We start from the raw sequence: 14,838 nt of genomic DNA, 5'->3' as shown, positions 1-14,838 counted from the left end.
TTGATCGCCCATACCGATAGACAGTGTTCAGAAAGAGACAGAGAGAGAGAGAGACAGAGAGAGGAGCATTAGATCTTGCGAGAGCTTCCGGGCAAAACAAAATGGTGACCCGTGTAGTTCCGCTCGATTTGAAAAGTGAAATAGCCCATGGCATCTTTGAAGTCAATCAAATTAGCTTACTTTTGTGCTATAACATCATTTTTTCTTTGCTTTTGTCAATTTGATCATCCACACCGATAGACGGTATTCCGAATTTAGGAACAACAGGTCTTGTTTCATACCGGTTGAGAATAGCCAACACTGGCAAGTCTCACCCCGGGTGAGAGGTCGATCGTATTTTTATTCTCACCCCGGGTGAGGATAGCCATTTCCTTTTCATGACACGATCCATTTGTTTAAAAAATTGTACTTTGGCTATTTTAATGTGCAGTTTGGCATTGTATGCATTGAAAATCTGGCCAGTATCGTCACCCAGAAGCGAGATATTACTGTATCCAACTGTCAACAAAGAAACGGGACCACAACACTGCGGATATTTACACTTACAAATAGACCCAGTTACACAAACATGAAATTATAGAAGAACAATTATTGTTTGAGAATAAGAGTTTAGAATTAGAAATCAACCAGTTTAGTTTGGATCACTAAATCAGTTTGACCATAATCAATCAATCATTGTTATCAATCGTATCATCAATCATGCAGCAGTCGAGATTCGCTTTATTGTCTTGTAAGTGATTGTTGTTGACATGAACACGGCACATTATATTAATATTGCAGTCTTGTTAAACGCACAATTGGGGCAAACTGTGAAAGAAAGGGTTCTAGCAGGCAGATTTCTTGAACAACTTCACTGAGTTCATGACTAACAATAGATCTAGAATCTTGTAGAGGCTGAGCCTGACTGCTGCTGGCCAGTTCCCAAAACTACTGTCTCTGCTGACTGAGTCAGAAAATCAAAAACATAAAATCAGCAGGGGGCCTCTCGTAGATAAGTGTGGGTAACCATAAAATAAATCACACAACCACCATACCCCATCATCATCACTCTCTCTGTCAAGACCCGTCAACAGTGGGTCTTTGAATTTGATTTTGTCGTCAGCTGGTTTAGAAGTATTGTTATCATCCCCCTTCAGAACCCCGATTTCCTCTATAGCAGCCATTTCTGAGACGCCACCTGCAGCTGTGAAAATAGATGGGAGGTGTCAAATTATGCCAGTTTGGTAGGCTTGACAAAATTCCAAGGGATTTTGAAACAAAAAAAGTCAAACGTAAAGGTCATGCTAGTGAACACTTTTTAAATATCTTTCACCATAATTGAAAATTATTTCACGTTAAATTATTGAAAATGAACTCATCTTTGCCGGTGGAAAGCTTTGAAAACGTAGATAGGCCTAGGCTAGAGTATGCAAATTCAAAGTACGCAATCTGTTTCAAATTAGGCCTATTTCAAGAACAACATATAGATCTATGTGATTAATATCATGAACAGTTAGAATGCCGTATTTTTTATTTTCTTTAAGACACTAGATTGTAAGGACGTTTCAACCCTTATTTTTATTTATTATAACATAGTATTCCAGAGTAAAATCTAGTAGGCCTTGGCTATGATTTGATATTTTTATTCCCCCAACAAAATCGGGCATCTGAAAGCGAAACCGGATGTATGTTTTTAAAGTTCTAAGTGAAGCACACTGTGTTTGTGTTTATTGTGTTTTCACGTTTCAGTCCAGATCATGTGTAATTGTCACTTTGACTGTAATAGTATTGATGAATACAGTTTTGGATCTTAATCCAGGTCAAAGATATTCTCACATTAACTTAAGTAGTGAATATATTGAATTCAGATTTGGATGTAGATCTAGATCTAGATTTAGACTTGATCAAAGATAGATCTAGATCTAGATCTAGATCTAGAATCTAGATTTCTAGATCTAGAGAATCTAGATCTAGATATAGATCTAGAGATCTATAGATTCTAGATATAGAATCTATAGATCTAGAATCTAGTAGGCCTAGGCTTCTTTTTGTTTTGGATGGTAAAGCCTCAGAAAATTGCATTTATTTCATTGTAAGATCTCTAGATCTAAATCTTGATCTAGTTCTTCACTATTACGAGATTAGGCTAGGGCCCTACGTGGTAGATCTAGATTCTATTTATCTAGATCTAGACCTAGTGTGAACACTTCCTCCTTTATAGGCAAAGCGCACCTTCGATAAAATTATGTCCGCACCTCATGCAGCTCTTGGTGGAGCAACACAAGGTAAGAAATTGAGGCTAGATCTAGAGATATTTTCTAGATCTAGGGTATGGGGTTGGGATGAAAGTTGCCGAACGTTAGGAGAAATAGTGCCAATCTTTATTTCTCCGAACGGTTTCCGGTCTCGTGATTTTTTGCCTATTTATTGCGAGAGTTCGGCGCCAACTTTCATTCTGCCTCTGGTCTGGGAAGGAACACCGCATGGCAAGCCCGCCTACATACAACCTTCAGTAACCCCCACCACACACCCACCACCATCATGCACATGTACACACACAAACTTATACACACACTAACTAAACATGATCAGTGGGCAACTTTTGAACGTATGACGAGCTGAGTTGTGGATGGAGAGACAGTGTGAGTGACAGAGCGGGTGAAAGGTAGAATTTACGAGTGTATCCACAGGCGACAGCAACTACAAGACGACGACACCGACACCCCCCCCCCCCCCCCCCCATGGTTCGCAGGAAGCAAGGGAATGAGTGAGATTTTCTTTGTGTGTGCCTGGAGGGAGGGGGTGGGTTGTTAAAGTCATGAGGGCGGGGATGAGCCGTGGGAGAGAACACGGGAATTGAACGAATGAGTGAAACTGAAAGAGAGGAACGACTCATGAGCCCTGGAGTGAATAGATCCTGTGTTTTTATTTTTGTATACTTCCTGTTACTGAATAAAGGATGAAATAAAGCCCGAAAAACACACACACTCCTCACTCTCCACTTACACACTTGCTACCACACACAGACACACTCACACACGCACATGAATAGACACACACACAGGAGCAAATTTTTGGGTCTATATCTATTTCAATTTTCAAGAGCAAGTCTAGAGATTTTTAGATGAGTGTAAAAACGTGAAAAAGAAAGGTTTCACAACAGAATGAAATCAAAATTAGTCGAACAGCCCATAAACAACCACAAAAATAAACATATAAGGGTGTGTGTCAACCTGTCCGAAGAAAATTGCCTGTTTTAACCCTAAAAGTGTGTAAATTTTTTTTTTTAAGTACAGGATATTACATGTAAATTATGGAATCACACACTTTAAGGGGCCTGCCAGTGTCAGTACATGTAATCGGTTTTGGTGGAAGGTACGCTCTAACATAAAACATTTAAATCTACATGTATATATATTTAGAATCTAATGAAGGAAGGAACATCAAATTAAATGACGTTACAGTGTGCAACATCCCCCCCTCCTTTCCCGACAAAAAATGGTAGAAAAACAACACATCAGAACAGTAACAAGGAAAAAAATTGCACACTAACAAAATAAAACACCACAAAGAGTCAAAGAGGGAAAATAAAAGTAACTGTAACGTATTCAACAAATCAACGTGGTGACAACAAGTGAGAAAGAGACTAAGTGAAGCTAAGTGAACTATCTTTCAAAAGTAAAGAGGTTTCGGTTTCTTTCTCTTTTTTTTTTTAATTTGACTTTTATTCCCCGACCAAAAAATGCCAAAAAATCGAGCCACGATTGATTGGTCGCGGCCGCGACAAACGCAGAAGCTAATTCTATGTGGCGTTATCAATAACCCTCCGTAGATCTAGATCTAGACAGCACACGAGTGAACACAACACATTAAGTTTAAGAGCAGCACCCTTCATAGGCAACACGTCATATCTGTAGCGAAAAACTGTTTGGAACTGTAGCATTTCTTTATAAATATTTACTGCGGACTTTTTTGGACCGATTGAACCATATTGTATACGAACAATCTTTGGTAGGCCTATACTCTATATATCCAAAATTTGCGGGAAAGGATGTGATTTCAGAGTGTTCGGAGTAATAGTGGCCAGCTTTGTTTTCCCGAGCGTTCGGAGAAATAGTGCCCAGCTTTATTTTCCCAAACGTTCGGAGAAATAGTGCCTAGCTTTATTTTCCCGAACGTTGGGAGAAATAGTGTTGGCCTTTGAGATTTTACTAACTGTGGCTAGAGACCTGGGCCACTGAGACCTGGGATTTGAAGAGAGAAAATATTACAATCCTCTGCTTTTTGTTGGTTGGCTGGTTTAGTAGGTAGGCCCTTTGGGGACACTTTTCGGGAGAAGTGGTCCCGGCCTACCTCCATAAAAATAACACAATAAGCTTTAAACAAGAACGGGGTTAGATTGAAGAATACCGGACCAGCGGACTGACTTTGCCTATGTCTCAGCCTTAGGAATTCATAATTTTCCCGTTTTTAATATCTCTCAATGGAGAATCTCGGACCGGTAGATCTATGAACAATTCATTAAAATTTTATCAGGGGGGAGACCCCCCTGAACCCCTCCTCTCCCCTCCTCCACCCGCCCCACCTACCCCACTTTCTCGCGCAATAATGTACGAGTGGTCCGGTATTCTTCAATCTTCCCAAAAACGGAAGTCGGGTAAAAAAGTTGACTGAGTTACTGAGTGGCCTATTTATTTATGTTTTGGGCTTTTTTTTAAAGTTAGATTTTTCGATACTTTTATCTACATAATTTTTTCGAAGTAATAGTGCCGATCTTTATTTCTCCGAACGGTTTCCGGCTTCCGGTCTTGTGATTTTTTGCTTATTTATTGCGAGAGTTCAGCGCCAACTTTCATTCTGCCTCTGGTCTGAGGAGGAACACCGCATGGCAAGCCCGCCTACAGACAACCTTCAGTAACACCCTCCACACACCCACCACCATCATGCACATGTACACACCTCTAATTTAGGCCTCTAGATCAATATATATTTTGGGCGCGATCTGTCGATTTGCGCGATCCATCGATAGCAGGGCGCTTTTGGTTGATTGAGGAAATGCGCGACAATCCATCGATTGTTGCGCATTCTGTAGATCAGCAGATCGCGCAGCGCTTTTTGTCGATCCGTGAAATATATACTTACTGCGCATTCTGTCGATAAACTATAATGATGATGTGAATTAAAAAGAAAAAAGGAAATTGGTTTACTGAGTATGTCAGTCTTTGAGCATCCTGTTGTTTTGCTTCCAAGAAGAGTTGTGTGTTGAACTAAAGTGTTGACGGTTGAGTGAGGCAGATAAATTGACTCAACGTTAAATCGAGCACCTGCTCTCAGCATTTAGACAGATTTGATTGGCTGGGTACTTCACGTGGTATTCCAAATACGGTCAAGATTTAATGGCTTGTGATAAATTGTATAATTGTTTGTTAATGTTTAACAATCATGTCAAACTTCTCTTTTGTCAGTAACGCAGACCCAGGATTTTTAGACAATAACTGCGCTTCTTTCTCCATTATCGCCATGAACCACTCCATATTGAATAAGTGTTCGGAGTGATGGTGATACTCACCGACCTATACCCCTGATTTCAACTTCCGTTATTGCGATGTAGACTATTGTAGACTAGTAAGTTATTGTAACCCTGACTTCCAGTTACTTCCATTCAGTTTCGGTTTGACTTTGGAGAGTGATACTAAATTACACTCTGGACGACAACAAAACATAACAAAACTCAGGGGTAAGATCTATAGAATGCGCAACCAAACGGATCAACAAAAAGCGCTGAGCGATCCGCTGATCAACAGAATGCGCAACAATCGATGGATTGTCGCGCGTTTCCTCGATCAACCAAATGCGCTGCGCGATCGATAAATCGCGCAAATAGACACATCGTGCCCAACATATATAATATATATATATTATTTATATTTTAAAAAGACAGACTTCGACCATGCCTTTCAGACCGACCATGCAGAAAAGGATACAACTTTCCAGCAGAGAAACAGTAATTAAAAGCTTTATATAATATCTCCCCACACATGGGAATCGAATTCTTGTCTTTTGTCATGTGTTATAAGTTTATATGGCAAAATCAAAATGCCAAGCTGCTACATCACAGGTGTTGATCGTGTCTGCGAGGCTGATGCCTGAGTACTATAACTAGCTAGTGGTACTAGCACAGCACTGGTAGAAAATCTGGATAGCAGCGGAAAAATTTCTTCTCTAAAATTGTCTCCTTTTACCTCCTTTGACCTTTCCAGCTCTCCAACAATGTACTGTCCTCTGCTTTCATGTCCACTTTCTGCCCCCACCCCCTCACCTCCTTTGCCTCCTCCTCCAGGCTCCTGACTCTTTCTGTAGCCTTTCTACTGCTTCTCCTTGGCTCTTTCTAACCTGTCTTTCGGCCACACCGCTGATCTTATCATATATGGTAAGTAAGACAGGGCTCCCCATTACACACAGATGTGTGTATATTACTCATTAAATCTGCTGATTACCCCCTTTCAGTTTTGGTGGTGCGTGAACGTTACTCTTTAAAATTTCGTTTTGAGGGTTGCATACTCTTCAAAACGTAGATGGTGTGCGTCTGGTAAGCATCATTTTCCCCCTTCTCTATCTCAAAGCTGAGTCAATGATTTGACAAAACACCCACACGCATACTCAGCGGTCACCTTTTGTCTCTATCAGAAGCAATCGACCTATCAAGCATGAAGCATGTTTATGAAAAGGAAGTGATCCACTCATCTCACTTACGATTTGTGGATGAGGCTTATCTGTCCCCTGTCGTTTTATGCAAGAAAAAGTCTGAAATTATGCAAACTGAGCAGCAAAATGTGAAATTATGCGATTCTGTTAATTTTAACAAAGAATGATAAAGGAGAATAATCAGAAATTATGCAAAAAATGATCAAATTTTGCTAAATTGTGCAGGGTGCATAAAACCACAGGGACAGGCTTATGGGTTATGAGGGATCACATGCTTACTTCGCCAGCAGCTTAAAATTTGTTGCCTATTGGTCAACAGTAGGAGAGACCAATGCAACATGATAAGTTGGAGGGACAACCTAACAACAACGACAGGTGGTTGGATTATGACGGCTCGTCCACAGCGTCAGGGGACAATGAATTATTATGACAAAACGTAATGGGGTCACTAAGGAGGCTGTCTAAGACAGGTGTCATTGTTTGGTGTGATAGGGGTTGTGCGGTAAAATATAGTGGCCTTGGCCGCGTTGGACAGGTAGCCGTGTTACACAGTGAAATTATATACATGTAGTAAAAACGCAAGGGAGGGAATTGAAAGTGGCCATTTGTACAGGTGACCGTCTTATAGTTCTAGAGGTGGCCGTCATGGCAGGTTCAACTGTATATATTTGCTTTTCAGAGCGTCAGAACAGAAAATTGTTGGAGCACATTCAGGAACAGAAAAAAAGATTTCAGCATGGACATCATGCTGGTCCTGGAAGGTAGGTTATAATTGATAAATGTAATACGTGATGCATGTCGAGGGACAAAATTTCTTATATTTTCTTGTGCAGCTCTCTAAACATCTCCGTTTTACCATTTTGTTTTAGTAAGCCTTTTACGGCACTTGCGACATGGTCAGGTCATGTGAATGCCAAAGATTTGAGGTGTTACATCATTACATGCGAGTAAGAAGCACAAAAAATAATGCTTGATAGGGAGAAAGAAGGAGTTAACCACACCAGAGCACCTGCCAATCACCCATTCGTTTGATCCATATTTCATTTCACATATTTGCTTTTGAAGTTTAAGTTGCAAATGACATATACTAATATATGTGAGGCAGGGTGGTGAAATCAGGCGCTTGTCAAAATGATGAAATAAAAGGAACCGGCATTTTTCCTGGTTTGGGGCAATTTTTTTCAAGAAGTATTTCTTTGGTGTTGTGAAGAGTGAAAACTATATTACTGTCTGGGTTCTATTGCAGCCTCTAGACCCATGTGTCCCTCATTTGGATGGTGTGGACTTTGCAGCCCTGCTAGCCTTCTTCAATTTCCTTAACCATCTTATGAAGTCGTAACAGTTTTCCTCAGTCAAAGGGGTGGCGTCAGTAGCCTATTGGTTAGGCTACCGGACTCATAATCATGAGATTGTGGGTTCGGGGGCTCAAGCTTCAGCTCGGTTCAACTTTGTGTCCCTGGGAAAGGCACTTTACACGATTTTCCACTGGGTTCGGTCCTTTCGGAGATGGACGTTAAACTCGGAGATCCCGCCTCTTAAATAACCTAATATAACCTATACCATTTCACCATTAAAAAAAACAAATTCTCTCTATCAAAAGTCTTGTTTAATCCAACATTCACACTTTCTGTGTTTTAAGAGAAGTGCATGTTGCCCAAACATCCATAGTAACAGTCTTGCTACTGGAAAAGGTTATTGAGAAATCACGCAGGTCAGCAGATTCAAAGCATAGTCAGATACCTTAGTTGGTGAAGTTCATGTGTATTCTCACTTTTATATCGTGCATTGCTTTCTCTTGTGCTTTCAGCGCTGCAGGTTCAATGACCCCATCTCCAGCCCCTCTGCTTAATAATCCACCATCTGCCATTCCAGGGGTAAGTAAATATCAGATCGCCAACCTTGGGAATGAGCATAATGTTAAGGGAAATGATTCTGCAAGGATTAGATGAAGGTCAATATTATAATGAGTATATAAGTAGTTTCCCTTTGTCCGAAACTTTATGAGATGGCCTTCAGGCTTCTTTCATGTGACGGTCATTAGCTTGCAGTTTCGTATGTGCGAGAAAGGGAGATAATCACCGTGGAGTAGGTACCGTGCACCATGTGTAGGGTATGCCCAAGGAGATTAAAAGTAATGGAGGATGCTCTGTGGGCGGCACCGCACGCCTGATGGGAGCCCTCTCTCGCGGCGGAACTGTGGGCTACCTACGCTGCGCGATTGCCCGACTCAGGCACTGAAATCCAAGGTCCTTGAGATTAGGCAAGTCAATTAGTAAAAATGTCTTGCACCTGTGTTGTATTTAAGTGTAAGAACCAATATGATGCTGCAGTGGACCGAAGTTTTCACAGTTAAGTTGTTTTCCTTTAAAAAAAATTGAATGAAAGTGTTTCTATGCCCCCAGTAACACAATTTAAATCATTAATATTCATAAGAGGCTGGCTCCGGCGCTACATGCCAAGGCCAACCCAGGCTAAAAGGGATACAACACCCCAGCAGAAAGACCGAGATACTATTGAAAAGTATTCTTATTCATAAATATATATAATTATTATGTGTATATATATAATTATTATGTGTGTGTGTGTATACATATTATACATTTTAATTAAAGATATTGCTTTCCTTTGTGTGTGCAAATTAGATGCTACTGTAGTCTAAATGTAGATATCTTGAGGCTCCATTAGTACATGAAATCAATACTCAACAACAATAATGATGAATATTTTCTATGTTAAAGAAACACCAAACCATATCAGATGAGGGGAGAGGGTAGGGTGGGGTGGATAAGAGTTTGAGTCTTGTTAGATAGAACTATACTCGGTTTAATTCTATTGTTGTAGTCTTCACCTAAGATCCCACAATCAATAATTCCGGTTCACTTAAGATTCTGTTGTTAAAAAATAAACCAACCAAAGCAACAACAAATTTTACTACACAAGAGTCATCACTAAGATAAATTATCCCCCTCTGGAGCGTAATAAGGGACTAAAAACGCTGCTCTCCATATCATACTTTACTGGAAAAAAAGAAAAAAAACCTTCGAAGGTTATCCACGCTCATGCATGCGATCACACCTCCAAGGATGCTGTTATCTCTTTTTTTTTAAATATTTGAAATCATTGTGCGCTCCACTTTGTGAAAACCAGGAAACAAAATTATTGTGATCAAATAATATTATTTATAGACCAAGACATACTGTTAGCAATTAGATAAAGCTGGCATCGACCCTCTTTTGTGTCCGCTATTCCTTACACATAAAGTTAGTTATGGCACACGCCTAGAATCATGCAATCATATATCTTAAATTCAGTTTAAAAGTATATTTTTATCCATTTCTTATAATTAAATATTTTAGCATCTTGAAAGATTATCTTTATAATTTGGTATGTTTGATAATTTTCTGTTACTCGGACAAGTTTTCTTCTTATTTTACACATCTTTGTGATTTTTAAACATTATAACATAAAACTCTTAAAGAATTGAACAGTCCGTATCACACACAGAATTTTTTTCTTCTCCCTGTCATTGTCCGTCAGCCCGTCAGTTGATCACAATCTCTCTCTCTCTCTCTCTCTCTCTCTCTCTCTCTCTCTCTCTCTCTCTCTCTCTCTCTCTCTCTCTCTCTCTCTCTCTCTCTCTCTCTCTCTCTCTCTCTCTCTCTCTGTCTGTCTGTCTGTCTCTCTCACACTCTCTCTCTCTCTCTCTCTCTCTCTCTCTCTCTCTCTCTCTCTCTCTCTCTTATTTAATTTTTCCCATTCTCCTTCGTCCCTTCCCAAGGCCCGCCCATCCTGTTTCATCCCAGCCCCATCCCCTCTTCCTTGCATGCATTCTCCCACCCCCACAACGTGGCCCAGCCCGATAAGATTCTATAAAAAGAAACGCCACAGTTCGTGATTTAGCCCACAGTCGGCGGCCATATTTGATCTCCACCACAGCGTACTGCTCGTGGCGGCGCGAAGAGAGAGAGGAGGCTCCATTAGTTCTAAGCTCCTTGGGTATACCTCTACTGGGCAGTTTTTTTTCTCAGTTTTGCAGGGCAAATTTTCGTTAATAAGGATTGTACAACTCATTCAGTTAGCGCATGGTGGTTTATTAGGGCAAATAATATGTTCATGTAGGCGTTCCTTTTCAGGCATGAACAACAATGGAAAATGCAGTTTTATTGGATTTTCAGTATGTTCAGGCATTTCTGAGTTTTCAACACAGACTGGCTGTATAACTTACTTGAGCACATGGGTTTTATTGTATGCATATATTGTGCTATTTGTATTCTAACAACACGAAGGATGAACGTAAATAGACTTTACAAGTTGCCTTTGGGAGCATATTTGGTTAAAAATTCTTGTTTCTGGCTAGCTTCATTCATGGCTAACTAAAAGAATGTAAGATTGTAAGACTTACGCCTTCTTAGTGTACCATTACCAGACATCTGTGGTTTATTCATCACAATCATAGAGTTATTTTCAAGAGCTAAAGGTGTGCCAACAGCTGTGACAGAGTTACTATGATTTAGTCATTCTAGATTACCTTCTTTAAAGCAACATCAACAATGTGCTAATGTAGTGGTGGGGGAAAGTTTTTGGAATACTAAAAGTAATGGAGAGATAAGAAATTTAGCCCATGCCTACCTTTAGCTCACTGTTTCCACCAGTCTTGTATTTTATGAATTTGATTTCTCTGTTTTCAGTTCAACGTTGACTGCTATTTAGTTTAAGTTTAAGAAATGGATAAGTTAGCTAAAAATGCAGAATTGTAGGTTGTGACCTGAAATGAAACTGATTTTCATTCAATTTTTTTTATGTTGACTAATTCCCAGCTGTCAGCAGCAGAGTATGCCACCATCAGCAATCCACAGCAAAGAGCAGCTTTGCAGGTTAGTTGGTTTCACATGGATAGTTGTTTTCTTCGTCAGGTAGCTTCAACAGAATACGCAAAGTTGTTGAGAGGATGACATGGATATTGCATAGATACACGTCGGTGGCCTAGTGGTTAGGCTCTCGGACTCGCAACCGTAAGGTCGTGGGTTCGAATCCTGTCAGGGACCTGACTTTATGTCCTTGGGAAAGGCACTTTACACGAATTTTCCTCACTTCACCCAGGTGGGAATGAGTACCCAGCTATAGACAGTGAAAGATCTTGTGAGTTTGTTAGTGTTTGAGCGCGTGAAATCCGCAGCTTGCACTGTATGCTTCCCGGGAAGCTGAGAATGTTTCTGAGTGTTCTATGGTCTGCTAGGGTAATAATATAGTGTAAAGCGCATAGAGCTTGCTTTCGAGCGGGGTTATGCGCTATACAAATGCTATCTATTATTATTATTATTACTCTGTACTAAAACCATGTGTTTCTTTTTTAAAAGACAGTTGTGGAGTGAAGTTTTTTTTTTATGGTTTATAATGATTATTCATTTTGCAGTTTGCAGGCAGTATTGCTTGCATGTACACGTAAGTCGTTTTTGGCAACTTTTGAGATATGTATGTTATGCAAAACTGCCTGTGTGTATGTCTTATCCTTTTACACAGTTACCTTTCTGCCAGTTCTGCATACTGTTCCTGTTGAGATATGAATTGGTCTTCTGTTTCACCAAGATTACATGATAAAACTATCTATTGGTTTCCCTTTGGGGACATTGCTGATTCTTGTCATGAACAATGAAATGAATAACTAAACTTTGTCAGTACGCATTCTCTCAACTATTTTCTATGACCGCAATGTTTTGTTATTTAAAAAAAAAACTTTTTCTTTGTTCATACCTGGTGGGTGGTTGGAGGGCGCCACTGGTAGATCCTACTTCTTTACTTTCCCTTCTGTTGTTTGAACTTGTCTGTCTGTCTGTCTACTCTACTTTTTCCTAGCACTAAATGACCATTATTGTGTCGATGTGCTTCTCTTTACCTTTGTTCTAACAAAGTTCATCACTGGCCTTTTTTATTACTGTTGGCTATTGTTTTGTTATTTTTCCAGGAGCTGTAGAATTTTTATCTTTATTGATGGAATATGGTACGAGGTTTATTTGAGAAGACCAACATCTGTTGTGTAATGGTTATGATGTTGTCCATTACACACCAAAAATAAATAGTTCAGTTTTCCAAATCTGTAATATATTGGGTATCTTCATCTGTTTCTTGGGATGCGGTATCCCAGTATACCATTTAGCTCTTCGTTGGGCCTGGTATGACGAAAGCCCATCTCCTTGATGATACAGATTGTTTGGGGGGGGGGGGGATAAAACATAAACAAGTAATCAATTTTTTTTCTTGTAATGTATTTTTTTAAAGGAGTTTTTATTGGATTTAACCATGTGTATCTTTTTTTCCTTTCATCAGCATGCTCATGTGAGCTCTGTGGGTTACTTCATCACTCAAGACTCCGCCTTTGGCAATCTCATCCTGCCTGTGTTACCCAGAGTGACTGATGGAAAGATGGAGACGAAATAACGGATGAAAGTATTATTTTTGTTTAAATTAATATGTGAGAAGATGGAAGCCTGTGTGTGGTTTAGTGGAATAAGTTTGTTGTATCAAAAATGTGTTGGAGGAGCTTGACATTTGTAGTTGTCTGTCAGTACTTCATGGATTTAACGTTTTAGTGACATTTCCTCTGTTATCTTGTAATAAAATGCTGTTATTAACTCGAACAACTTTGTTTTGCAGTTATTTTTATTACTATTGAAAAAATTTCCTTCTGTCTTGTACTTTGATTATTCATGAAAAAATTATTTGCATGGTGACAGGTGTTTGTGATGAAGCGGTTAAGCACTTCGCAGTCTCATGCAGAAGAATTTTATGGAGTATCTTTATCTTTCTTATTTTACTGGGATATTGTATCCCTCTCAACCAATTTAGGTCCTGACTAGCAAGGTCGGTGCAAGCCTCCTAAATAATCCAAATTGTGCCAATAGTATCTGTGCATCACTAAATTTAAATTGAAAAATATCATTTCGAAGTGCCTGTACCTACCTAACTCTTGAAAATCAAAATTTACAGCACTCTTGGACTTCATTGTACTTGTCTGGCCACCCCAGGAAATCGCGGTCTTGCGGCCGCATTTTTCGTCGAGTTCTGCATTAAAGCCGCAATTTTTTGCAATTTTAGGCAAAATAACATCAGCACTTTAATTTTAACAGAATTTTTTAATCGAAATGGTGCGAGCACAGAGCCGAAAGGCCTTCGTAAATCATGGTTTCGGCCCAGCTCTAGTCTACTGGGCGTACTCTGAAAGCTATAACCGGAAATTCCGGCCGGAATACATCATGTACAACACAAACTGAGACATAGAGATCTACTGTGTGTAAGTGTAAGCGTGCGCGTCTGATCAGAAAGTAAGTGTGTGCGTTGTGTACATGCGTGTAAGGTGTACGTGTGGTGTGTGTGTGCGCGCGCGTAAATATTGTTCGTAATCGTACATGATGCATGTTGACAAAACAAAGGTAGACCGTGGTCAATCAGGCGGTACTTGTGGTAAAACGGATTACATTATGTATCACGGTAGACAAGTGGAATGGCACCGATAATGTCTTGCACAGTAAGCACAGGTGTACAAAATGTAGCTTCGAGCACGTGAACATCAAGAGATGATTGCCAAGAGTAAAGTTGACTCGCCCACTGCCAGAGTCTCAAGAGTTTTTCTTTCCCCCCTTCTTTTTACATCTAGGATATATAAAAATACGAGGGCAAGTTTGTAATTTGAAAGCATTTTTTGCCTGTGGTTATTGGGTACAAAAGTACGATGAGCGAGCTAGAAAACAGAAATTGCAGTTTGAAAAAAAATTGTTACTTGACTGAGTGCCTTATGAGTTTTCCTTTTCCCTCGTTCCCTTTTATTTCTGTTTGTCGACCTTTTTTCTTTTTTTTTCTTTTCCCTTCTGTTGGATGTTATCGTTTTGCTAGATCCCATGAAAAGCCCAACCCCAGGTCCACGTCCCGCGAGGTGGAAATTGGACAAAGTACATGTAGGGGATTGCTGGGTTCAACGAAGTAGCCTACGGTGTGGCTTTATGCCACCGAGACCTCATGCTTGTCGTGAAGGAGACCCCAGGGTCACCCCGAAAAGTTGCAGGCTAACGGGGCTCTGGTGAAACTGTGACAGGCCCAGCAAGTCGGCAGTAGATTATTATTGCTACATAAACTAATAGAAGAAAGAAACCGACTGACATA

The 14,838-nt window shown here is 40.0% G+C and overlaps 1 protein-coding gene across 4 annotated transcripts; it reads left to right on the top strand.

Moving 5' to 3' along the window:
* Nucleotides 1–1,692: 1,692 nt before the first annotated feature.
* LOC101852203 (SOSS complex subunit C) lies at nt 1,693–13,319 on the top strand. 4 transcript variants are annotated; one of them, XM_035971584.1, is made up of 6 exons: nt 1,696–1,798; nt 2,201–2,264; nt 7,364–7,445; nt 8,492–8,558; nt 11,502–11,558; nt 13,009–13,319. In XM_035971584.1, the coding sequence occupies exons 2-6, from the start codon at nt 2,225–2,227 to the stop codon at nt 13,117–13,119; spliced, it is 357 nt and encodes a 118-aa protein (XP_035827477.1). In that variant the 5' UTR covers nt 1,696–1,798; nt 2,201–2,224; the 3' UTR covers nt 13,120–13,319. The 4 variants fall into 4 exon arrangements, with proteins under 4 accessions (XP_035827476.1, XP_035827477.1, XP_035827475.1 ...); XM_035971582.1 differs by having other exon boundaries at nt 1,700–1,740; XM_035971583.1 differs by lacking the exon at nt 2,201–2,264 and having other exon boundaries at nt 1,693–1,798.
* The last annotated feature ends 1,519 nt before the right edge of the window (nt 13,320–14,838 follow it).

The sequence above is a fragment of the Aplysia californica genome, unplaced genomic scaffold, assembly GCF_000002075.1.
Source record: "Aplysia californica isolate F4 #8 unplaced genomic scaffold, AplCal3.0 scaffold00465, whole genome shotgun sequence".
In the NCBI taxonomy this organism is placed as follows: domain Eukaryota; kingdom Metazoa; phylum Mollusca; class Gastropoda; order Aplysiida; family Aplysiidae; genus Aplysia; species Aplysia californica.
The sequence above is the reverse complement of the archived record's forward strand: the minus strand, read 5'-3'. Positions and strand labels throughout refer to the sequence as shown.

Bases quoted from the DNA above. Each gene is read 5' to 3' on its own strand.
- LOC101852203 (XM_035971584.1), top strand. From the start codon at position 2,225: ATGTCCGCACCTCATGCAGCTCTTGGTGGAGCAACACAAG. The intron at 7,446-8,491 runs GTAGGTTATAAT...TTGTGCTTTCAG, and splicing joins CATCATGCTGGTCCTGGAAG to CGCTGCAGGTTCAATGACCC. The intron at 11,559-13,008 runs GTTAGTTGGTTT...TCCTTTCATCAG, and splicing joins AGCAAAGAGCAGCTTTGCAG to CATGCTCATGTGAGCTCTGT.